The 25,809-nt window shown below is 36.8% G+C and overlaps 1 protein-coding gene across 6 annotated transcripts in view; it reads right to left on the bottom strand.

Annotated features, from left to right (window-relative positions):
• C4H1orf141 (chromosome 4 C1orf141 homolog) overlaps positions 1-25,809 on the bottom strand; it is a 55,179-nt gene that overhangs the window by 23,975 nt on the left and 5,395 nt on the right. For 4 of the 6 annotated variants that reach the window (XM_074265686.1, XM_074265691.1, XM_074265687.1 and 1 more), the window contains exons 2-4: positions 4,711-4,806; positions 4,202-4,377; positions 146-267 (exon numbers count right to left, since the gene is read on the bottom strand). In XM_074265686.1, coding sequence (XP_074121787.1) covers positions 146-267; positions 4,202-4,377; positions 4,711-4,785 — 373 coding nt within the window. In that variant the 5' untranslated portion in view covers positions 4,786-4,806. Of the gene's footprint in view, positions 1-145; positions 268-4,201; positions 4,378-4,710; positions 4,807-5,094; positions 5,204-20,543; positions 20,612-25,809 lie in introns of those variants that run through there. The other 2 variants (XM_074265689.1, XM_074265688.1) reach the window with 2 other exon arrangements.

The raw sequence follows: 25,809 nt of genomic DNA, 5'->3' as shown, positions 1-25,809 counted from the left end.
AAAATATCCCAATTTAATTAAGGCTGTTTTTTATTGTTCTTCAGTGATGTGAGCCCCCCAAAAACCTCTCAAGATCTTTTCAGAGATATATGACATTAAGCACTACATAACTTCCAGAACCCAAGTAAACTATTTAAGGAATTACCTAGAGGGTGATATTTCAGGTTGCCTGGAACAGAATAGGGTCTTATATTTGCCTTCCCAAAGAGACACTTTCTGGGCAAAAGTCCAGAAGTTATGACTTTGGGCTTCCATACATTCGGACCACTGTAAATTAAGAAAAAATAATAAATTAGAGATAATTTATTAAAAATACATTTATTAATGAGAAATTTCTTAAGCACCATGGGAATTTTAGGAAATAAATAACATTTTATTTTTGACTTCCCAGAAACTCAAAGTTGATACAGACCCCAGAATCGGTCTAGTGCATCCCTTATCTGATCCAGAATCCAATTTCCAATCAAGAAGCATAATAATAATCAAGAAGAATAAGGGAAGCTCACAATCTTTGAGGCAACCAATTCCACTTTTGAACAGTTCCTTTAGGAAGCTTTTAGTGTCTTCCAGTGTGTGAAACTTTCTAGGCTAAATCTGCACCATAAATACATCCACCCATTGGTCCTTATTCTGCCCCCGGGGGCCAAGCAGAAAAAAGCTAAGCCCTCTTTTTTGGATCCTGACTATGAAGCAGTGAGCAAGACTATCCCTTACAGATCTGTGTCAACAGCAAATCTTACGGGCATGCCTTCTTTATCTACATCATGTATAAAAATGTTTATTGGCATAGGATCGAGCACAAACATTGAATTATTATTGCCTAAGCTTTGAGTTCTAGCATTTAACCAATTCTAAATCCATCTAACTAGTCAACATCCAACTTCTTTACAAGAATAAAATATACTTTCATAACAATAGCTAATATTCATATATAGTGCTTTAAGGTTCAAAAAGAATATTGTGTGTATTTTGGGATGTATTTGTATATATTTTATCTTAGATACAATAATCTTATGAGATAGATGCTATTATCCCTGTTGCACATGAGGTAACTGAAGTCCAGAAAGACTAACTTGCCTGAGGCAGGATTTGAATTCCTGTTTCTAAGTCTAGCCCTGGATCACTCAGCTTCTCTAGCTTGCTAAAAAAACAAACAAACAAACAAACAAACAAACAAACAAACAAACAAACCCCAGGAAACAAACAGCTACATTTTCCAGATCACCTCACTTAGCATCCCCTCCAAAAAAGGTACCAGGGTCTTCCTGTTCTGGATGAAGGTGGCTCTGGACATTCACTACTTCTCCTTTCTAGACATTCACTGACCATCTCCTTAATGATATATTCTAGAATTTCCCTGAAATCAGGTTGCAGCTCCCTGGCTTTTAGTTTTCAGACTCTGTTCTTTTCCCTTTTTTGCAAAGAGAGGAAAATTTGCCCTTCGCAGTCTTGGGAATTCTGTCTTTTCTGATCTCTGGGACAATCACCAGCCATTAGGTGTTGATTTGGATTCCTCCAAGATGGCTGGCGATCTCTTCCCTTGCTTAGGGATCTTGAGTGTTGACATCTTATTAGTGATTTCTCTCCAGTTCTGAGGCTGCTCTCCTTGCTCAAAGAACCCAAAGACAGACTTGAGTAACCCTCTCTTAGCTCTAATGTGAGTTGCCACTGTCCCACTCACCCCAGAAGATCTCCTAGTCTTCCTGGCTTTTCCCTTTGCTTCCATTCTACGTAAAAACACTCTTCTCCATTCCATCCGCTGCTTCTTATTTTACCCTCTTGGGTCACAGTCCTTAGCCTGGAAATCTGTGAGCTTAAAACAATGGTAACCTCACTGAATGGATGGAATCGATTCCTTTTGCAATCTTACAGATTTTATTTTGTGCTTTTAAGAACATGATTCTGAGAAACGGCTCAGAGATTTCACCAGCACTGCCCAAGGGAGCCCTGGGCCAGAAGAACCGAAGCTTTAGGCCTGGTCAGAGTGCCCCTCATCCCTTCTGCAGAGGATGACCCCCAGCAGCTCCTGCTGTCTTTGCTTCTGCAGGCTGCACCCCCTCCCCTTGCTCTAGCAGACTTTCTTTTTCTCAACCCCGTCCTACAATGTCTCCAGCTTATCTCCCTGAACCTGAAGGGAATCTTCTGATTCTTCCAAGAGGAGAGAACAATAATCCTGCTCTAGTCTGACCAGGGAGTGACCGGGCCTTTCCACACTGGGTTCCAATGCCTCTTCCTAGCAGTCCCTAACCCAATGTCATCTTGGTCCTTTTTGAACACGAAGGACAATAATTATTCAGCTATACGTGAGGCACTGTGCTGAGAGCTGATCCACAACAACTCTGTGAGGTCGGTGCTATTATGATTCCCATTTCACAGCTGAGAAAACTGAGGCAGACAGAAGTGAAGTGGCTTGACTGGGGTCACACACAGAGAGAAGTGGCTTGACTGGGGTCACACTCAGCGAGGCAGTGGCTATTAGCCAAATAGCAGTGTTAGTTTTCTCAGTCTATACAATGGAAATAACAATCAAATCAGACAATATGTATAAAGCACTTTGTAAACCTTTTTGTTGTTGTTCAGTCGTGCCCGATTCTTTTTGTCTCCAGTTAGGTTTTGGGGGGCAAAGATACTGAAGTGGTTTTGCCACTTCCTGATGGGAACTCATTTTACAGATTAGGAAACTGAGGTAAATATGACTAAATGACTTGTTATGGGCCATGCAAGGTCACGTCTGAACTTGGGAAGAGGAATCTTCCTGATTCTGGGGGTCAGCACTCTGCGCTAAGGTAGCACCTAGCTTCCCATTGTATGGAATAGAGAGGTAAGGTGAAGAACTTACAGGAATGTGTGAATCCTTTTTCTGCATTTTATTTTCATTATTTCTGTGTTTCCTTATGACCTGTATAATACGTGCAGGCCCATATTTACTTGAGCCTTGGCCAGCTATAATCATATTTACTTAACTTGAGCTGATGACATTTATCGGTATTTGACATTTATCGATATTTAGTCTATTAGCTTGACCACTGTCTGCTTGTAAGCCTGAAGGCCTGATTTTCTGTTTCCTAGAAATCAGGAGATTTCAGGGAAACAGAAACCTTCCATTCCAATCTCTCCAAAAGCAACAACTAATTAGCTGCTCCCCCTCCCCTTCTCAATGCTCTCTTGTGATATAATCTCTTGTATAAAAGCTGTGTATCTTTACTACTTCTTTAGCCCTCCTACATCGAGCTTTCTCTTTCTTATCTCGTGGTGGGATGGCTCATCCTCTGGAGGTTTTAATAAACAACTTTTCTGCTTTCTACTGAGTGATCTCTGAGTAGTCATTTTGGGCCAGTGTCTTCTATTTCCCTCACACAGTTTAAACCTTTTATTACCACATATTTCTAGTTATTACTTTAAAACACAATTTTATGTGAAATTTCTTCTCTATTTTATAAAGTTGATTTTAATTAAGACTATTATTTGCACAAATCTTTTACTTTGGTCTGGACCTGTAAGTTCACCTATGTAAAGAAATTCTGCTTTGGAAATTCTCTCCACCCCTGCAGAATAACAATTCGTTAGGATCCTGTCTTTAGAACTAGAAAGAATCTCAAAGAGCATTTAATTCTTCACTCGTGTTTTATAGACCGAGATCCCAAGGTCGCCAAGTATTCCTGCAAGGATCTTTTTTTTCCTTTATTGGTTTTGGGGTGGGGGAAAGTCTTTACTGTAAGATGGATGGTATAATAAAACTTTATAAATATGATGCTTGCTTAATGATGCCCCAAACTTGTATCACCATGTACCTGAATGTCTAGAATAATGTTCTCATTGGATAACAGGCCTGAACTTGGAGTCAGGAAGACCAGGATTCAAATCCCTCATTTGATACATCTTGGCTGTGTAACTCTGGACAATTCCCTCAGTTTTCTCATCTGTAAAATGGTATTAGGAAGAACATGGTAGCAGAATGGATAGAGCACCAGCTTCAGAGTCAAGGAGACCCGGGATCCATGTATTGCCTCTATGTGACTAGCTGTGTGACCTTACAAGTCTAGTCTCTCTGATTCAGTTGCCTCTTATGTAAAAAGAGGCCATAAAACGTGATGATGTATCTCATCCAGCTTTAAATCAATGATCCCTTGATAAGTCCCTGGAGGTATGTCAGAGACTTAGGCTGCAGGTCAGGTCAGGGGTCATTCTCATTCCCACCTACCTGGCTACTTTGCTGTCCATCTTTTGACCATCTACCAAAGACTGTTCTTTTTGAAAGGATTCTTTGAGTTTGGAAGCAATAATTTTAGGGCAGGGCTTTTCAAAGCCAGTGTAGAACTCAAAGGTCAGGGGAAGGGTCAGACTCTTCTTCACACTGATATTTTGCATCCGGCATTTCTATGACAAAGGGATGACAAAAACTGGCTTTAGTGGAGTTGTAAAGAGGCCATCTCTTGTTACTAGAAAACATAAATCAGTATAAGCCACATGTATTAAGTACCTACTATAAGCCAATATTTGAAATCAGGTCTTCTCACATGGTAAGTACTTTTACTATATACCTGTGGCTGGCCACCTAGGAGCCAAAGCAATGCGTTCTTACAAATTAAAATGATTTCAGGCCGAGCAATGCAAAAGCTCCATTAATAAATAAAAGTGAGGAGAGTTTCCTCTAATTGTTTTTCATTTTTATTTATGTTAAAATTATTTTACCCTTGACTTTGTACTAACCAATTCCCGCATTTCCATCATCTTCTCTGAATATTCATCCAAGGCTATTAGCTTCTCTAAAATTCTTTCAGTCATTTTTGTTCAATAATTTCTTAACTGAAAGAAAAACACAGAAAAATTCAGAAACAAATAGCAAAAGCATTGTCACTTTGTGAATTTTGCCCATCACTCCCCATCCCTTCCCTATTTCCCAACACTTTGTTCAAGGCAAAAACAATTACTCATCACGGGATGAGAAGATTTAGAATTAGAGGAAGCTTAGAGGCCATATCTGACCCATTTTACAGATGAGGAAAGTCACATTCAGAGGGGTGAAGGTATCTGTTCAAAGTCATGTAGTCATGGATTAAAGCTCTCCAGAAATAGTAAGGCTCAAATTCGTACCCAGATTCTGTACAGCAAGGCACCTCATGGCCCCTCCGTCATTGTCTGATTCTATGTCCACCCCGTTTCCATTCTCTGCAGCTGCATGAGAGTCCCCAGCAGGAGTCTGGCAGTGACCTTGTCCATTGGACTCCCATAGCACTTAGCTTTGTAAGCTTGTACTAGAACTTACATATGAAGTGTGGACTGATTGTGTTCTTATCTCCTGTGTGACTAACTGCTGCTTCTCAGCCCCCTCTGTGGCATTATCATCCACCTCCTACCCACTAACCAGAGGCATGACTTTGTTCTAAGCCCTCCATCTCTCCATTCATTCCCTTGGCGATCTCATCAGCTGGAAGGATAAGGAAATAATCCATCTGGGCTGGAAGTTCATCAAACCCATCCCCCTCTTTACTTGTGGGAAGTGAGACTCAGAAAGGTCAATGATTTATCCAGGGTTAGACAGCTAGGAATGGCTTGAGACAGGATCCTGATACTCTACCAATGTGCTAATATAAAACATTATATAAACACTAGCTAACATTATATATATATATATATATAGAGAGAGAGAGAGACAGACAGACAGACAGACAGACAGACAGATAGACAGAGAGACAGACATAGAGAGAGACAGAGACAGAGAGACAGAGAGAGAGACAGTGATGGAGAGAGAGAGAGAGAGAGAGAGAGAGAGAGAGAGAGAGACAGAGACAGAGAGAGAGAGAGAGACAGACAGAGAGAGAGAGAGACAGAGAGACAGAGAGACAGAGAGAGAGAGAGACAGAGAGAGATGAGTCTGCAATCTTGATAAATCAATCTAAAATCTCTTCTGAAAATTTAATCTCACATCTCTGCTACTGCAGGACACTTGAATGGCTCAGCTCTCACACTCAACATGTCCACATGGTACTCACAATTTCCTCCCTCCCCCTAGAAGTTCAAGTCCACTTTAGACTTGCTGATTTAGGTTAAAAGCATCAGGGTCCTTTCAGTGACTCAGGGTTGGAACTTCATGATCACTCTTGTCCAGCTCAGTCTCCCTCACCTGCTCCATAACAAAAAACCACTGCCCGATTGGGCCAATTATGACCTGCTCAACATTCATAGGGTTAAACATCCTTCCTCTGTCCTGGTTCTGGTCCTTGCCATCTCTGGCCAGAACCTTCACCAGCCTTCTGTAACTGGCCTCTAGTGCCTGCTCTCTCCCCTTCAATAACAGCTAACATTTATAAAGCTCTTTAAGGTTGACAACGAGAGCTTCACAGTAGGATCTCATTTCATCCTCCCAACAACCCCCCCCCGGGGAAGATGCTATCATGATCGGCATCCAAAGATGAGGACACTGAGGCTAGAAGAAAGGAAGTCACTTTCTCAGACCAAGATCTGAACTCAGCTCTTCCTGCTTACAGATCCAGGGTTCTATCCATTGCGATATCTAGCAGTCTCAAGTCATACCAAAATTTATGTTCCTAAAGGGCAGGTTTGGCCATGCTCCCCTCTCCCAACTCAAAAATCTTCAGCGTCTCCCTTTTCCCGTGAGATAAAAACCACAATCTCCCACCCACCACAGAGTGGACACCTCCCATCTACTTCAGTGGCCATTTCCCAGACTGTTGGCCACACTCATGGATGCTCCATTTTCCTCTCCGTGCCTTGGCACAGGTGATGGAAGGTGCTCCATCCTCCTTTTCTCAGCTTCCTCCAAGCCCCAGCTCCTGATGATAAAGCTTTTGCCCTCTTAAAACTACCTGCTGTGTATTTTCCATTCCCTAATATCTGTGCACTTTGGTACATGGAAAGCAGAGTATTTCTTCTTCATCTTTGCATCCCCCTCTCCTTCCATAGTGCTCCCCCTAAAGCACATAATTGGCCCTCCCCCGCACTCTTCTCTGAACCCACTTCACTCCTTTCCCCAACTCCATCTGCATGTGGCCTCCCCCATCTGAAGGGGAGCTCTTTGAGAGCAGGCGCCATGTTTTTGGCTTTCCTTATAATCTCAGCTTGGGCAACTAGGGGGAGCCAGACCTGGAGTCAGAAAGATTCATCTTTGAAGTTCAAATCCCTCCTCAGACTCTTCCTAGCTACACGACCTTGGACAAGTCACTTAACCCTGTTTGTCTGCCACCTTGCAAAGTGAGCTGCAGAAGGAAGTGGCAAACCACTCCAATTGATCTTTGCCAAGAAAACCCCAAATGGGGTCGTGAAGCATCAGACACAACTGAAAAATGACTGAAGAGTAAGAGTATCCCCAGTGCCTGGCACATAATAAGTACTTCACAAACATCTGCTGCTGCTGCTACGATCTCCACTCCTCTTCATATGTCCAATCTCCTGACAAAGTAATTTTCTTATCTCTTTCTTCCACTGGAATATATGTACAAATTTAGACTTTAGAAAAGCAACCAGAATTGATTTGAGCAAACAGGGCCATCTGTTGTGGCTTCCACGTGAGCCCGGCTGGCCACCTCCTTTCCTAACTCTCCTGGGATTTCTATTTTGGGTCCCTATGTTGGCACCAGGCCTTGAATTTCTATTCTGAAGCTGAAGAACATGACTGGAGATTCACAACAATACTTAACATTTAAGTTAAGTGAACATTAGCAGATCCATCTCTCATTACCCAGTTTGCAATCTTAAGCACAGCACATAAGTCTATAGTGGAAAACCTAAGACAGGAGACCAAAACCAAAGAGAGTCAGTACTTCAGAACTATAGGACCTCTGAGTTATCAGTAATTGAGTCTAACAGCAGCCTAACAAAACTCAACTATACCCAAGCTAACAGAAGGCAGTGAATAGAACTCTCCCCAGATCACAACACTTTGGAAGCACCAAAAATTCAGGCCTCCCCCAGATGATCGTGAAAACTGCAGAACATAAAAAGCAGAATCTCAGACCAGACATCCCCCCAGAAGTGAGAAAAGTCTAACATTAACATAAAGTCCAGAGTCAAGAAACAGGCTGGAAGAATGAGCAAACAATAAAAAATAAACTGGACATAAAATAATACTGTAATGACAGGAAAACTTAAGATATAAACACAGAAGACAATGACATGAAAACATTTCCAAGAAAAACCTTAAAGAAAAATGCAGATCGGATATAAACCCAACAAGAGTTCCTAGAAAAACTGAAAAAAAAAAAGAGCAAAAAATCAAAGTTTTTGACTTTTTTAAAGATTTTTAAAACCAAGTAAGAGGGGTAAAGGAAAAAAATTGAGAAAATAAATAAGAATTATCCTAGGAAGTTATGAAAAAATTAGCATATAAAGTTGGGTACAGACTCTAAGAAAATTATGAAAACACACAGTTGCGTACAGAATTTTATCTTGCTGAACAGAAAAATAGAATAGAAGTGGTTAAGAAAAAAACCAGTGAGGAAAAGGGGCAGAGATAAAAGAAAGGGTTCTTGAAGGGAAACAGTGGTCAGAAGCAAAATAAATTCTTAAAGAGGAAATAAGGGAAAAGAGAGAAGGATATTTATAAGAGAGTAGGATTGACGGAAATACATAGAAAACAATCATAATTGTGAATGGGAATGTGATGAACTCATAAAACCGAGGAGTACATCAGAATGTATTAGAAAGCAGAATTTGACAATGTGTTGTTTATAAGAAACACATTTGAAATGGTAATATATACATTGAATCTAAATAAGGAGCTAGAGCAGAATCTATTATACTTTAAACTGAAGTTTAAAAGGAGGGAGGGCAATCACATTCTCAAAGTAAAGGCAAAATCAGAATCAATTAAAACACATAAACAAGGAAATTATATTTTACTAAAAAGTATCATATACAATGAATTAATATCAACACGAAACAAAAATTCATTATGAAAAGATGAATAAATTACAATAGAAAATAGTAAAATTAATAGGTGGGGATCTCAAATTACCCTTCCCAAAACTAGACAAATGTAACCATGAAACAAACAAGAAATAAATTAAAGGAATAGAATCCTAGAAAAGTTAGGATATGATTGACTTCTAGAGAATATAACATGGAAATACAAAGGGATATGTTTATTTTCAGCTATCCATGACATTTTCACAAAAATTGGCTATGCATTAGAGTATAAAAATCTTACAAACCTATGCAGAAAAGCTGAAGGGATTGAGGAAATAAAAATATTACTATGTGCAGATATCTTCATTTACTTAGAGAGGATGAATAAAAACATAAGTGAAAACCCAGAAGGAAGAGATGAAAGGAAAAATTAATGTTTATTTATCTAGTTTTGAGGCAATTGGGATTAAGTGACTTGTCCAGGGTCACACAGCTAGAAAATGTTAAGTGCCTGAGCCAGTTTTGAACTTAGGTCTTTCTGTATCCAGGGCCTGTGCTTTACTGACTGCACCATTTAGCTTCCCCAAGACATCAAGTAAAAAAAATGAATATAAATATATATGTATATGTATATATGGAGGGAGAGAGTATAAAATTCTTAGAAGTCTACTTGCTAAATCACACACCAGACTCATACATATATAATTACAAAATATTTTTCATACAACTATAGTCAGATCTAAATAAATGGAGAAATGTTAATTGCTCATGGGTTAACAGAACCAATATAATAAAAATGACATTACTAAATTAATTTACTTATTCATTGCCATGTCACTAAAATTACCAAATAATTACTTTATAGAATTAGAAAAAAATTGAAACAAAATTCATCTGAATGATCAAAAGATTAAAAATATGAGGGGAATAAAATGGGGGAAAATTGGATGGAAAGGGATTTTAGTAGTAAATGCTGCTACCACTGTAATGAGACCACAATGCAAAGTTGTAATCATCAAAATAATTGAATACTCAGTAAGAGAAATAGAGAGGTTGATCAGAGGGACAGATTAGGTTTAAAAAAAAATGTACAGAAACAAAGGAATATAATAGCATAGTGTTCAACAAATCCAAAGACCTCAGATATTTAGATAAAAACACAACAAAAACTGCAGAGGAAACTGAAATATAGTCTGGTAGAAACAAGGCATAATCCTACATTTCTCACTACCTACCAAAATAAGCTCAAAATGGGTACATAATTTAGACATAAAGGGTGATGTCATAAGCAAATTAGTGGGACGTGGGTGAAATTACCTGTCAAACCATTGTATGGGGAAGAATTTATGATCAATCAAGAGTTCACATTCACAGAAGGTAAAATGGATCCTTTTGATTACATAAAATTAAAACTTTTGCACAAATAAAATCAATGCAGGTCAAATTGGAAGAAAAACAAAAAATTGAGGGAGGGGAGTTGTCATTTCTCTGGTAAAGGTCTCAAAATTAAAATCTATAGGGAACTGAGTTAAATTTACAAGTATAAAAGCCATCCCCTAACTGATAAATGGTCAAAAGATATGAATAGGAAGTTTTCAGGGAAAGAAATCAGTTATTGATAGCATATGAAAATAAAATGCTCTAAATCACTGATAAAGAAATGCAAGTTAAAACAACTCTGAGTACCACTTTACACCCATCAGAGTGGTTAACATGACAGAAAAGGAAAATGAAAAACTTGAGGGAATGTGAGGAAATAGGTATTCTAATGAATTAGTATTGGAAGTAATTTGGAATTCTGCCCCAAGGCTATCAAATTGACCCAGTAATATTATTATTGAGCTCTATGCCTCAGAGAAATCAAAGAAAGACAAAAAGAATCCACATGCACAAAAATATTTATAGCAATATTTTGTGGTAGCAATGAATTGGAAAGGGGGTGTTCATTAATTGGGAAATGGCTGAACAAGTTATAGTATATAAATGATGAAGAGGATTGGTTTCAGAAAAACCTAGGAAGACTTGTATGAACTGATGCAAAATGAAGTGAACAAAATCAGAAGAATTATTTATAAAATAATGGCAATATTATAAATACAACCATTTGTAAAAGACTTAGTAACTGATCAACACAATGATCCACCACAGTTCCAAAGGACTTGTAAAGAAATTTGTGACTCACATCCTGTTAGAGAACTGATGGACTCAGAAACATAATTTCTTCATTTTCTTATTTCTTTTCTTTTCTTTTTTGGAAAATAACTTATGATAAAATGATGCTGAGGAAAGTGAGCAAAACCGGGACAATGTTGTACACAGTAATAGTAAGATTATGTGATGATCAACTGTAATGGACTTGGCTTTTCTCAATAATGTGGTGATTCAAGACAATTCCGATAGCCTCAGGATGGAAAATGCTATCTGCATCCAGAGAGAACTCTGGAGATTGAATGTGGATCAAAGCACCTTTTTTGCTTGCTTGCTTGCTTTTTCTCTCTTTGGGTCTGATTTTTTTTTCACAACATGACAAATATGAAAATATGTTTAAAAGGATTACACATATTTAATCATATTAAAATTGCTGTCTTGGGGAGAAGGAAGATAAGGGAGGGAGGAATAAACCTTTGGAACACAAGATCTTACAAAGATGAATATTGAAAACTATCTTTGCATATATTTGGGAAAATAAAATACTATTGAGGAAAAAAATACAATAAGTCATGTAGGGATTTTTTTTGTATGCCTATACATATTTATAAGGGGTTTTATTTTTCTTTACTTCTCAGTGGGTGGGAGTAGGGAGTGAGGTAAAATTTGGAACGGAAAAAAATGAATTAGAAAAACAAAACGGCAACAACAAAAAGATTGATGTGCCTCCAGAGGAGAAGTCTAGGAAACTAGGTCAGAGTAACAGAAGAAGTGAGGTGGGGGCTGATGAATCAGAGATCTGGGGAAGGCATATGTAAATCTGATAAAGAAATCTGATATCTTGCCTGGGTATATATCCAAGATATGATGGAGAGTCTCCTGACGCCTGTCAAATGAGCATCATTTTTCATTTCTGGGGATTTGTATGAAGAACTAAGAGAATACTTCTTAGGATTCTGAGGCTCTGGGAAAGAAGCTGAAGTCCTAAGAGAGAGAACTGATGTTTTTTCTAAAGGCTGCTTTGAGAAGGGTAGGGCTTCAGAAGGAAAGGAAAAGTTGGAAATTGGACAGGTGGTTAAGAAGATGGCATATAATTTTCCTTTCTTGACAAATTTGTATATACCCTTTTTTCATCAACTCAGTTGTTCATGCTCTCTCCCACCCCACCAAATATTATCATGTATTTAATTCATTTCTGCTCCAGATGTGGCCGCAGACCTATTGCCTCAGACAATGCAGCCTATGGGAAGGCTGCCCAATGTTAGACCTTTCTCTCTGGGTTAATTTACTCCTCTACCTAGCCTGATGCTTGCATATCTAAAATGTTTCCGCAGTATGAGGGCTAGCTATGGTCATAACCATATAGCTTTAACTCCGACACTTTTTTAGGATTCTAAAGATAACCTTGATTATATGTGTGTATACATACCTATTTTATTTGTCCTCTTATTCCTAAGCCACTATTGCCATCCTTACTATTTTCCCAAAATCAATCATAATACCACTACTGACTTTTTAATAACAAACACAGTAAGAAAAGAACAAGAATAATTATTATACTAATTCATTAGAAAATAAAAGAAAAAATAAATAAAACATCATAGTCCCTCCCTCCACTTGGATCACATCCTTCTATCAATACACACAGTTATCCATGAAGAATAGTGTGCCCACAAAATAGAAACCTATCAGGGGAACCCGTGAGTTGGGTACCTCCCACTTTGGATTTTCAATCTCTGATATCCTTGGATCCCTCAGGAACAATATATCCCACATAAACCCACCTCTCTTCTAGCTACTCCCTTTTGGTTCTTACCACTCTCCCCCTGGATGAAGCATCTCCTCTTTTACTCTTAAAGATGATGAAAGAATTTTTTAACCTTAAAACTACAAAATAACAGGATGATAAGAAAAGTTATGCTCTTTTAGCAGAAGATAACACTGAATCTGGTTAGTGATAAACAGTTCCCTTAAGCCAGGAAACCATGAAGCTGCTTAGGTTGGGTCTCTAACTAATACAGACAAGCCCTGCCAGTTCTTTTCTCAACAGGGTTCCACTTTCTCCAATTTCTAGCAAATCCAAGTCTCTTTTCCAATAAGCTGCTCACAGCAAACTAGATGCAAAAGTTGTATTTCCCATCTGATTCTCTCTCAAACCACAAAGAGAAGTAGAGGGTAAACTGACATCCTGAGAGATCCCCTCACTCAGCTTGTAGCCAGCATTGGAGAACAATTAGCTCAGAGTGTTGTTTTCAGCTCTCCCCCCAGAGGTATAGCAGCAAAAGAGCCCTGTTGGGGGGTCCAGCCTTTCTCCAGCTAAACAGCCCTCACTCTCTTTAAATCCACAGTCTCTCAGCAGAGCAGCTATGGAGCCTGTTGATCTGAAGTCAGTTTCCCAGCTGGAAGCCTGCTATGTCTCTGTTCCTGGTTTTTTGTGACTCATCCTACATTCAGCCTTCTATTTCTAATCTGGGTTATCTCTCCCCATGGTTCATTCCCTTCTCTTGCTATATCATTTTCTTGCTGCTTTATCTTCCAATATCTCCAATCCCAATCTTCTCTTAGTGACTCATCTTTATCTTTTGTTGTAAAATTCAAGAAATCCACCCTTCTATCACATACGAACCCCACAGTCTTTTTGTTGCTTCCTATATTTCCAAAACAGTCATCTTTTTCAATTTTTTAGAAATAAACATGTAATATCTAAAAGTACTTACACACAAATGAGCTATGGATCACAATACGGGGCAGCCATCCTTTCTTAGTCACTGGTTGCTCTGTCCTCTCAGAATATTCATCTGAATGGCATTTGTTTTATAGACCCTGTGAAAAGTCCTGTCTCTCAACAGTTTGTGTTTCTTTCCAAATTGATTTTTATAGTTTTCTTTATGTAAACAGTCTTTTTCTGCTTTTCTATGTTCACATAAAGAAACAGCACCTTAAACATACATGTTTTTTTCCATTATAATGTAGTTTCTTTAAGGACAAGTAATATTATTTTTGTCTTTGTATTCCTAAAGCTTGCCATGGTGTTTGTCCTCTAAAAAATGCTTAGTGAATGTTTCTTGATTCATTTATTGACCATGAGAAAAAACACAGAAATGATCAGTTCTTGACTAGGGCTAGTGTGAACCTAACAAGGGCCAGTTAAAATGCTTAGGGCATTGGAAATCTTACCAAGAGAATTTTCAGATTGAAATTGTAGGGAAAAAAAAGAGAAAACTGTCAATATATCAAAGAAAATTGAATATTCCAGAGACTAGCAAACAACATAGGAAGGCAAGCATTAGGAAAACATTCAATAATTTTTAAGAGACAAAATTCAAGAAGAAAGCCAACAATAAAACCTATGGACTCTGGTACAAATAAGTAAAGGACAGGTATTTTTAAAAATTAGAATTAGAGATCTTAATGAAAGGATGAAAATTCAATCTCATTGAGACTTGCTAGGGCCAGGCCTTGTGAGGGCAATGAGATTGAGAAGAATATACGACATAAATAAAAGGAGAGAGGGGGGAGTATTGCATATTGTGAAGATATACTCCAAGAAATATATAATTGAGTAAACATCGTATAAAGTAATCAGGTGGGGATTAGCACAGTATAGAAGCATGTTGTCCAGCATGTAGATTCTATCAATATGGTGTCAAAATCTGTTGATTTCATCCCAGAAGCATCTCTTAAATAAGCCCCTTCTCTCCTTTGGCATTGTCCCCACACCGGTGCAGATAGCCCCCCCCCCCCCCCATCACCTGATGTCTAGACTACTGCAATAGCTGCTGATAGGTCTGCCTGCCTCAGTCTCTCCCCACTCATTCCATCCTCCATTCAGCCATTAAAGTGGTTTTCCTAAAGCCCACATCACCTTACGCAATAAAAGCCAGTGACTCCTGTTGCCTCAGGGAGCAAATACCAAATGCTGTTTGTCATTCAAAGGCTTTTATAATCTACTTTCTCTCCACCATCATCTTTCTAGTCTTCTTACATCTTATTCCTAGGGACAGAGTCTGTGGCCCTTGAATACTGAGGTACTTCTGCAAAAAGGGCATCTCCTTTTTTAGACTCCACGCATTTTGACCTCCATACCTGAAAATTGTTCCCTCCCTCAAGTATCAACTAAAACCGCCCCTTTGGCAAGAAGCCTTTCTTGGCTCACCCCTGATGTCAATACCTTCCCTGTGAGATTAATGTATTCAGACAAGAGTTTGTTTTTATTTAATTGTTTACTTGTTGTATCTCCAATTAGAATGTAAGGTCCTTGAGAGCAGGAACTAGCTTTTAAGCCTTTTCTTTTTATCTATTACAAATAGCACAGTGCCTAATACATATAAGCACTTAATAAATGCTTGTTGACTGCCTGAGTGACTTAAAATTTTATTTTATTTTATTTATTTTTTGAGGCTGGGGTTAAGTGACTTGCCCAAGGTCACCCAGCTAGAAAGTGTTAAGTGTCTGAGATTAAATTTGAACTCTGGTCCTCCTGAATTCAGGGCTGGTGCTCTAGCCACTGCACCCCCTAGGTGCCCCTGTGATTTAAAATTTTACAGAGAAAATTGGCCCAAAAGGCATGAGTTCTGAAAAATGAAATTCTAAGAAAAAGAGGAATTGTGTAAAATTCCCCGTGCTATGTGGAAAATTGTCAACCATTTCTGATCAAACACAGACACACACAATCCAGTAGTGAGATGGAGGGAAGGACAGATTAATAGAAAATGAAAACCAAAAAAGCAATGAGATTCTGTACAAATATGATGAATGAGCTAAAGCTGTGGCCAACAAAAATTCCATTTCAGCTATGCTTAAGGTAAGAGGAAGATCAAGAAAGGGCCAAGTCCACAGGGGTGACAAGGATGAATGACAATGAGATGACAAAGACCTGTTTTCTCTTCAAGCCAGGAAGGACCGAACAAAAGTGGTAAACAGAAAGCTGACACTCCAAAGGAGAGGAGAGATGGTGAGAGAGCACTTCATCACACTCAGGGAGTTCATTCATCAGGCTGAGATCAATCACATTCCAGGAGGTTAACAACTGAGTGGGAGAGACACCCCAGGTGGATTGAAAATGCAGTGAGAATGCACGACCAGACACAGTCTAAACATTATACCAGCATCCCTGAAATAGTAAAAGAGAGGTCCCAGGTTGTAGTAAATAGGGGAGACCATCTTGGAAATAGGTAGACTTGAGTTCAAGACTTACCTCTAAAACACTACTCAGGGTCCCAGGAACCCTCTAAGGGAATAAGTCACAGATAAATTTTAGGAAAGGAAAGAAAGGCAGAGGAAAGGGAAGGAATGAAAAAGAATGCTAGGGGACTAAAGATTTTAAAAAGAAAGTATAATAGAAGGAAAAAAGAAAACCTTTTGAGATCTTAGAGGTTTTAGGAAAATTTATGGAAAAATATGGGAAAAAGTCGGGCGAGATTATTAAGTTTATAGAGGCTATGATCTCTATCAGCAGAAAAAATGCTAGTATCCATGGATAGAAGAATACAAAAACAGCATTTAGACTTAGGTGGTTATAAGTGAATTTCCACAGGGTTCTCCCCACTTTCCTAGCAGTCGGAGACTTTTGTCTATGATGAGTCCTTACAATAAAAGGAATTGAAAACATGTGCCAAATAAGAGGAATTCCATAATCATGCTTGATGTTGTATTATCTGATCCATGGGCTCTTTGTCATCCTTTCCTGTTTTCAGTTTTAGCCAGTTCCCCGGGCTTATTAACCTTTCCAATTTGAAAGATCCTGGGCTCCCACATGTTTTGAAATTCTTATCACTGGGGTTTTACAATGTCCAATAAAAGGGTGTGTCTATATCATAATTCACCAGGAGATGGTGCCCTAACTAACACAAAATTTCCTCCACTCCTAAAAGAGACAGAGACAGAGATACACAGAGAGACAGAAACAGAGAGACACAGAGAGACAGAGACAGAGACAGAGGTACAGAGACACAGAGAAACAGAGGGAGGGACAGAGAGACAGTTACAGAGAGAAACAGAGAGACAGACAGAGACAGAGACAAAACATAGAGGCGGACAGATAAAGGCAGAGACAGAGAGAGGGAGAGAGAGACAGAGAGAAAGTATCACTGAATTTTTCTGCTTTTCTAAAATGAGTCAATGACCTATTGCAAATTCTGTAAGCTCAGAATAAAATATTTATTGAAAATGGAAGCTATCCTTGTCAGGAATTGCATACATGCTTCTAAATATATTTGTTTATTCTATTGTTATTTTTCAGTCATTTTCAGTCTGACTTTTGTGACCCCATTTGGGATTTTCTTGGCAAAGGCACTGGAGTGGTTTGCCACATATTAAAGTTCATTTTATTCATGAGGAAACTGAGGCAAAGAGGTATAATGACATGGCCACAGTTTTTAAGTGTCTGAGGAAGATTTGAACTCAGGAAGATGAGTCTGGGACTGGCACTTTAGCCACTTTATCACCTAGGTGATTTCACTTTGCACATAGTAGGTATTTAATAAGTATTTAGAACTAGACTACTGATGAGTTTTAAGCCTTCTCCTAAAAATCTAGAGATTTATTTGATTTCTATACACATACGTTGTATTTTTTTTAATTTATTTTTTCTCAGTTGCTCAGATGCTACTTCCATGACCCTATCATCTCTCTATTAATAGTTTCCTAAATGTTTTTCCTGTTTCCAGTCTATTCTCTCTTTAATCTGTCTTCTCTACAGCAAACTGATATACTTAAAACTAAATCTGATCATGTCACCTCTCTACTCTAAAACCTTGGATGAGTCTCTATGGTTTCAAGAATAAAATACATATTCTTTATTAGGCAATTAAAACCATATCTAATCTGTCCCTTCCCTGCCTTCCTAATATGACTTCCTATTATGTGCCTTTGGTTTAAGATTGATTCTTGTTAAGCCGACTTGTTACCTATTCTCCACACATTACGTTGCATCTCATAAATCCTTCATCCCACATGAATCACCTCTTGCCTTTGGAGAGAGCTCCCATCTCATGTTTCAGAGAATCTTTAACTTCCTTTAAGACAATTCAGGAATCACTTTCAACACAAAACTTTGCTGTTTCCATAGTTATTAATACTCTCTCCCTCTTGACTTACATCAACTGATGCTGAGTGAAATGAGCAGAACCAGAAGATCACTGTACACTTCAACAACAACACTGTATGAGGATGTATTCTGATGGAAGTGGATATCTTCAACATAAAGAAGATCCAACTCACTTCCAGCTGATCAATGATGGACAGAAATAACTATACCCAGAGAAGGAACACTGGGAAGTGAATGTAAATTGTTAGCACTACTGTCTATCTACCCAGGTTACTTATACCTTCGGAATCTAATATTTAATGTGCAACAAGAAAATGGTATTTATACACATATATTGCATCTGGGTTATATTGTAACATATGTAAAATGTATGGGATTGCCTGTCATCGGGGGAGGATCTGGAGGGGGGGATAATTTGGAAAAATGAATACAAGGAATAATATTATTTTTAAAAATTACTCATGCATATATACTGTGGAAAAAATTCTAAATAAATAAAAAAATACTCTCTCCCTCTTGAAATAACATTGCATTATTTTATATATTATTATTAACTTGATTGCAAACATATTCTGTCTCAATAACTTGCAAGTGCCAGGAGAACAGGGATTTGGTTTTGGTTTTGTCTCCGAATTCCCAGAACCAAGCCCAGGGGTTCTCATTTGGCAGACAATAAATGTTGAATTGAATATGAGGATTAAATTATTTTGGGGTCATTAGCTCAAATTCTGCCCAGCCAAACAATGGCCAAAGTCCATCTAGCAAAAGTATCTCATGAGAAAACCAGAGCAAGCTGCAAGTGAAGTTCTGTGACATTGTATTCCTTGTCGTCCTTGAAAACTTGTTTTCTTTCTTTCTAAATTCTCCATCCATCAGAATTTTCCAAACTGTTTCTTCTTATGTCTCCATTTTGGCAACAAATTAAATTATATAGACACAAGATGAGATACAACATCCATTCTTTTTAAGATAAGACTAGATAACAGGGGAATAAATGGATATTTTCTCAATATGATAAATAGTATCTTTCTAAAAGCAAGAGCCAGCATTATATGCATTTGGGATAAAATAGAGGCCTTTCCAATGAGATCAGGGAAAAGCAAGGATGTCCATCATAACTACTATTACTTGATAGACTGCTAAGGTGAAGCAAAAGAAAAAAGAAATTAAGGTAATAAGAAGCATTGGAAAAGAGGAAACAAAATTATCACTTTTACAGATAATACTATGATGTACTTAGAGAATCCTGGGGAACTAAAAATAAATTGGAACAATAACTTCTAACTGTTAATAAGATTCTAGCTGTTGTGATCAAAATAAAGTTCCAAGCACTATAAATCTTTGGACAAAGTGGTAAATTTCTAATAAATGGGGTCTCAATCCCCTCAGAAAAGTGAAAAACATAAATGGGAAGAAAGCTCTTTATAGACAAAAGGAAGAACATTCAGAATAAAAGGTAACATTATAGATGGGAAAACCAGTATAAATGTTTACAAAACCTTGGAGCATACTAAGCATGAGGAACAACGTGATTGGCTAGAAAATGGGAATTAGGGATTAGTAACAGTCCCTCCTTCTATCTTATGGCTAAGAAATATCCATTGGTTGAGTTCACCTGTGAGGACTGTTTAGATATTGTGGACCAGACCAGGTCCCTTGATATCTATCTGTATCCTTCAAGGTAAAGAATTTCCACCAGACAACAGTAGAAGAGTGATAAAACTGAACTTCAGAGACAATGAGTGATTTACAAGAACGCTGAATTTCCAAACTTAACCCTGAGACAAATGAAATAGATCTGGGTAGTTATAAAAATGGTGGCGATGATACAGAATAAAATCATAACAAAGAAAAATCAATTTGAGTTTCCTAATTCTCACAGTTTGAAAAGAAATCTTTCTAAATTATTAGCCTTTCTACATATTATTAACAAAATCCAGAAAGACTATATAGAAAGAGAATGCCCATTTAAAAAACTAATTTAAAAATAAATTTAAATATTTAAATATTTTTAAAATTCCTTTAGAATTAGAAGGGAATTTATATGGCTAACATACATAAAGGAAGTATGTGAATACAACTATAAAATATTCTTTATATAAATAAAGACAAATCTAAATAATTAGAAAAATATCAGTTACTTTGGAAGGATGAAATATAATTTAAATGACAATATTGCTTAAATTAATTTACTTATTTAGTAATATAATAACTAAATTGCCAAAAGGTTAGTCTATAGAGGCAGAAAGAAATAATAATGAAATTTATCTGAAGGAAGAAAAGATCAAGGGTCATAAAGGAAATGAGAAAGAAAAAATGGGAAGGAAGGGGATTTAGCAGTCCCAGATCTCAAATCATTTTACAAAGCAGTAATTATCAGTCATTTGGTAATGGCTATGAAATAGGATATTTAGATAAAAATTATAGAGAAACAAGTTGTCTGATAAACTCAAAGAGCCCAGCTACTGAGAAAAGAACTTACTATCCGACAAAAACTTCATGAACACAGAAGACAGTTGGGCAGAAACTAGGAATATACATACATTTCATCCCATTTAGCAAGATAATTTGCAACTGGATATATGACTTAGACATAAAGAGTGACATCATAAAGAAATTATGGAAAAGTTCACAATCAAACAAAAGGGAAAGAGGATGACAGAAAGTAAACTAAATAACCTTGATTTGATAAAATTAAAAAGTTTTATACAAAGAAAACCAAGGCAACTAAAATTAGAAAAGAAACAGGTGGCTGGGGAAGTGGGGAAACTGGCAGCTTCTTTTAAGAAACTGATTCAAGTTTATCTGAACAAGTTTCATTCCCTAATTGATAAATGGTCAAAAATGATATATAAACAGGCAGTTTTTAGAGGAAAAAAAATCCAAGCTATCAATAGTTATGTGGGGGAAAAGTTCAAAAAAGTTCACTAATAATTAGGGAGATTCAAATTAAAACTAAACTTCATACCTATTGGATTGGCAAAGTTGACAAAAAAAAAAAAAAGAAAAGAAAAGAAAACGAAAAGCGTTGAAAAAGCTAGGGGAAAATAGATCCATTAATGCGCTGTTGGTGGAGCTGTGAACTAGTTTCTGGAAAAAAATTTAGAACTGTGACCCCCAAAGTTACTAAACTGTGTGTACTCTTTAAGTGGTACCATTACTGGCTCTATCCTACAAAGAAGTCTTTCCCCAAGGAAAGAGGAAAAGATAGATACAAAAATATTTATAACAGCTCTTTTTATGGTTGGCAAAAAATAAGAAACTAAGGGACATTCATCAATTGAAGAAAGGAAGAGCAAATTATGGTATATGGATGTTGAATACTATCATATCACAAGAAATTGTGAAGAGGATAGTTCTGAAGAATTATGAATACTATTGTACCATAATAAATTATGAAGAGAATAGTTTCAGAGAAACAGGAATATTTATGGGAATGGATTCACAGTAAAATGAGGAGAACCAAGAGAACAACTTATATATTACCTACAACATTATAAAGGTAAAGAACGTTGAAAGATTTAAGCACTCTGATCATCACAAGGACTAACCAGAATTCCATATGACCAGTGATAAAACATGCTGCCCATCTCTTGTCAAAGATTTGATTAAAATCAAGATGCAGACCAGGAAATATATATTGTAGACATGGCCAATGTGGGAATAAGTTTTGTTTGCCTAATATATATTTCTTACAAGAATTTTTTTAATGTGGAAGGGCAAACTATAAGTGGTAGAGAGATATTTTTTTATTGAAAAGAAATGTAATTTTAAAAAGAGAAAAGTAATAAATAGTCCTAAGACTGCATTTCCTTTCCTATTATGTATATCTTGAAAAAAATAATATTAGCAATAGTTATACAATTACATAATTCTTTAAGACTGGCAAAATGTTTTAACTTAACCCCTACTCTGGGCTAGGTAGTGTGAGTATTATTATCCCTATTTTATATTTGAGAAAACTGAGACTCAGAAAAGTAAAAGGATGTGGCCTATGATCAGCTAGTAAATTTCTGAAATAAGATCTAAACTCTATTCTGATTCCAATTCTGGTAATCCAGGTTTTTAATAAAAACTTATTTATTGAAATTTTTTATTAGGTACAATATATTAATGTTTATTTCAAAATCTACCTAGAATAAGGGTTCTTCATGGAGGATACATTAACTTGTTTTTAAAATGATTTGGCAACTGCATTTAGTATAATTTTAAAATCTTAGATATACATGTGTGTACACATATATACATGTACATATACACATACATGTGTATTGCTGTATACATATGTATACATACATCTGCATATGTATATTGCAAACACCCCATATATGGGCAAATCATTTAACCTTGTTTGCCTCAGTTTTCTCATCTGTAAAATGAGCTGGAGAAGGAAATGGCAAAACTGCTCCACTATCTTTACCAAGAAAACTCCAAATAGGGTTGCAAGAAGAGTTGAACACAACTGAAAAATAACTGAACAACAAAAAAATATATTATATTTTATGCATTTAAAAGTATTATTCCAAGGAGTCCATAGACATCTCTGTCCAAGATGTCTAGGGCATACACTCATACATGCACATGAGCTCACACATTCACACACACATACACACAAATTAGAAACCCTTATCTAGGGTACTCAACTATCCATCTCTCTCTCTCTCTCTCTCTCTCTCTCTCTCTCTCTCTCTCTCTCTCTCTCTCTCTCTCTCTCTCTCTCTCTCTCTCTGTCTGTCTCCAGATTAAAACTTGGAGGACACATGTGGTCAAATAATAAAGTATAAGTCCCTTCATCTCATGAAGTTCTCCTTAGGTGTTGCCTTCTGCAAGGGTTTGTAGAATCTTGAATTTGTCTTTCCTCGGTGTATCTACTTTATTATTTCTGCTCCCAAAGGAAACTCTGCCATCTGCCACTGATTCTCAACAAACCCAGCTACTAATTCTGATGGATGGTGCAACAAACACCATAAATAAATGCCAGTTATTTGGAACTTTTGAAGTTCACAAAATTATCACCTGTCAGTGTGTCAGGTATATGTATGTGTGTGTGTGTGTGTGTGTGTGTGTGTGTGTGTGTGTGTGTGTGTGTGTAGTTAGGAAAGAAACTCAACCTTCCCTCCCCAAGGTAAATTTGCTCAAGTGGTCAAAGTTCCAGAGTGGTTGCTGTTTTATTCAAAGCCCCATAAAGAGTGATGGATTCTCTGTAAACAAACACAAGATGTTTTCTGGATGATATCAGATGCATTCATCTAAAGGCTCAAAGCTCCTATGAGTCTTTCAGAAAGGATTTATTCCTATCTTGTTTATTTTTGATTGAGCAAGGTAGATGAGCACTCTGTGACAATTAATTGCAGCTGTGATGCAACCTCATCTTTAAAATTCCAAAAGGAATTTTGACAGAAGAAAGAGTAGGAAGATTTTTATGTACCTATTTTGAGAAAAAATGAACAGAATTCGAAATAATGTTGCTCAATCATGATTGACTCTTAGTGACACTGGGTTTTCTTGGAATGGTTTTTGCCATTTCCTACTTCAGCTCATTTTACAGATGAGGAAACTGAGGCAAACCAGGGGTATTGAACTTATTGTCTGAAGCCAGATTTAAACTTGGAAAAATGAGATTTCTTGAGTCCAGGTCCAGCACAAGTATAACCATATAAATGGAAAATATCACCAAAAAGTAATTAAAAATCCAAATGGAAAAGTTATTGAAATTAGGAGTATAACAAAAATATATTTTTCACTTAATTGTATTTTAGAAAGGACGTTTTGAGGTGTGGTAGGAGAGTACTAAAATAAAATAGTATACAAATGATCTGACATATAGTTGTTGCTTTACAAATACCTTTTGGATGGATTAGGAAGAACACTGAATTTGGCCTCAGAAGAGACCAGGCTTTGCATCCTGCCTCTGACACTTGTTTGTGTGATCTTGGACAAATCACTCACCTCTCTGAAATTGTTTCCTAGTTTGTAAAATGGAGATAATAAGGCTACGACCAATTAGCAAATCTCAAAATGATACATAATTGTAAGTTATTAGTACTACCACTATAATATAACTCTGCCATTGAGAGAGTTTAACTGCAAAGATTAAAATTGATCCTGTATTATTTTCTTATTGATCCTATTTAGAAGTAATTGATTTTGTCCTATAATTGCCTATGTCACAGTTCTTTGTTTCTGAACTTAGTTAATGGTCTATGATGGGTTAAGTCTAAAAACCCACCTCTTCTGCTTTAAGGAATTGAACTCATAGAGTTAAGGGGTGAGAAATGGATGGAGTTTGGACCTGGTATCTTTATTGCATCAAATATCCATCAATGAAGTCTGGTTGGCTGTCCAAAAGTCTGAGCCACTATCTTGAGCACTTGTTCTCAGACATCGAGCACTTCTTTGTCTCATAAGAGAAAAGGTGGGGGTGTTGGTCACTGCTGGCTTCTACTAGTAAACTGCTAACCATTCTCGTTGCCCTTAATTCCAAGATGTCATCTATCTTGCTCTGTTCTTTGTTCTGTACTCCCCAAAATATATATAAGGGGAACTGTCCTCCTGCTCAGGGTCTTTGGCACTAATGGAAGCAAGCCATGGATCCATTTATTGTCTCTCTGTGTGTGTCTGTGTCTCCCTGATTTATCTCTTTGTCTTTATGTTTCTGTCTGTCTCTTCCTCTTCCCTCTCCCTCCTCCAGATTTAAACCACAGTCTGGGGACAAGACTAGAGAAATCTAAGTAAGAGAGAGCCTATGTTTTATGGTGTTTTAAACTAATTAGAAGTTAAATGTATAACTGAAATGTAAGATCAATACCATGCATCTCCAGATTTTGTTTTAAAAGATTTTATGTTGAAATATTATAGTGAGTTTTATATTTTATGTCTTTTAGGATTGTTTTAAGAGAAATAATTACAACCCTCCCTCAGTGACAGATTGATTTTTTAGAGTGAAAAAAGGATGATTAGAGAAGAGCTGGGAAAGAATAACAGTGAAATAAAAAAAAACATAATAATAAACTACATTTCTTGTGAATAATATATTAGAATTTTACTGTTACTGTTTTTTCTTCCTTCAAAAAGTATTTTATTTTTCCAAATACATACAAAGATAGTTTTCAATTCATTTTTGTAAGACTATGTTCGAAATCTTTTTCTCTCTCTCTCTTACCTTCTCCCTCCTCAAAACAACAAACAATCTGGTAGAGGTTAAATATGTATAATCCATTTAAACATATTTCCATATTTTAATAGACTAAGTTTTTTTTTTTTTGTGAGACGTCAAACATATTTATGCAAAAGCAATTTTTAAAAAATTTGGTGCTTCCACCTGTTGGTGAATAACAGAATTGCCAACAATTCAATACTGTTAAAAGCAAATTAAAGTTAAGATTGCACTTTCAAAATAAGTCTTTAGTAAGGCATCAGTTTTGTTTAACAATTATGTATGCTTAACTCTTATAAGAGAAACTCAGTGAAGTCAAGATTAATGAAAGAGTGAAACTATTGGAATAAGAATGAAGGGAAAATTTGGATGTAATAAGTAAAAGCATAGGTTTTCAAACCACAGGAAAAGAAGGATTCAGTATTCTGAAAGAAAGGTTTGAGGGAAATTTTGGATTTGTTTAAGTAGAAAGGTGGTGTGAAACTCTACACTTTTACCTTATGGGGAACCCTAGTAATAAACAATTGTATCTTGATTTGAAAGTAAATAGAGGTTTGGAAGTATATTGATAAGCGATTTTTTTTTTTTGAGA

The sequence above is a fragment of the Sminthopsis crassicaudata genome, chromosome 4, assembly GCF_048593235.1.
Source record: "Sminthopsis crassicaudata isolate SCR6 chromosome 4, ASM4859323v1, whole genome shotgun sequence".
NCBI lineage: Eukaryota > Metazoa > Chordata > Mammalia > Dasyuromorphia > Dasyuridae > Sminthopsis > Sminthopsis crassicaudata.
The sequence above is the reverse complement of the archived record's forward strand: the minus strand, read 5'-3'. Positions and strand labels throughout refer to the sequence as shown.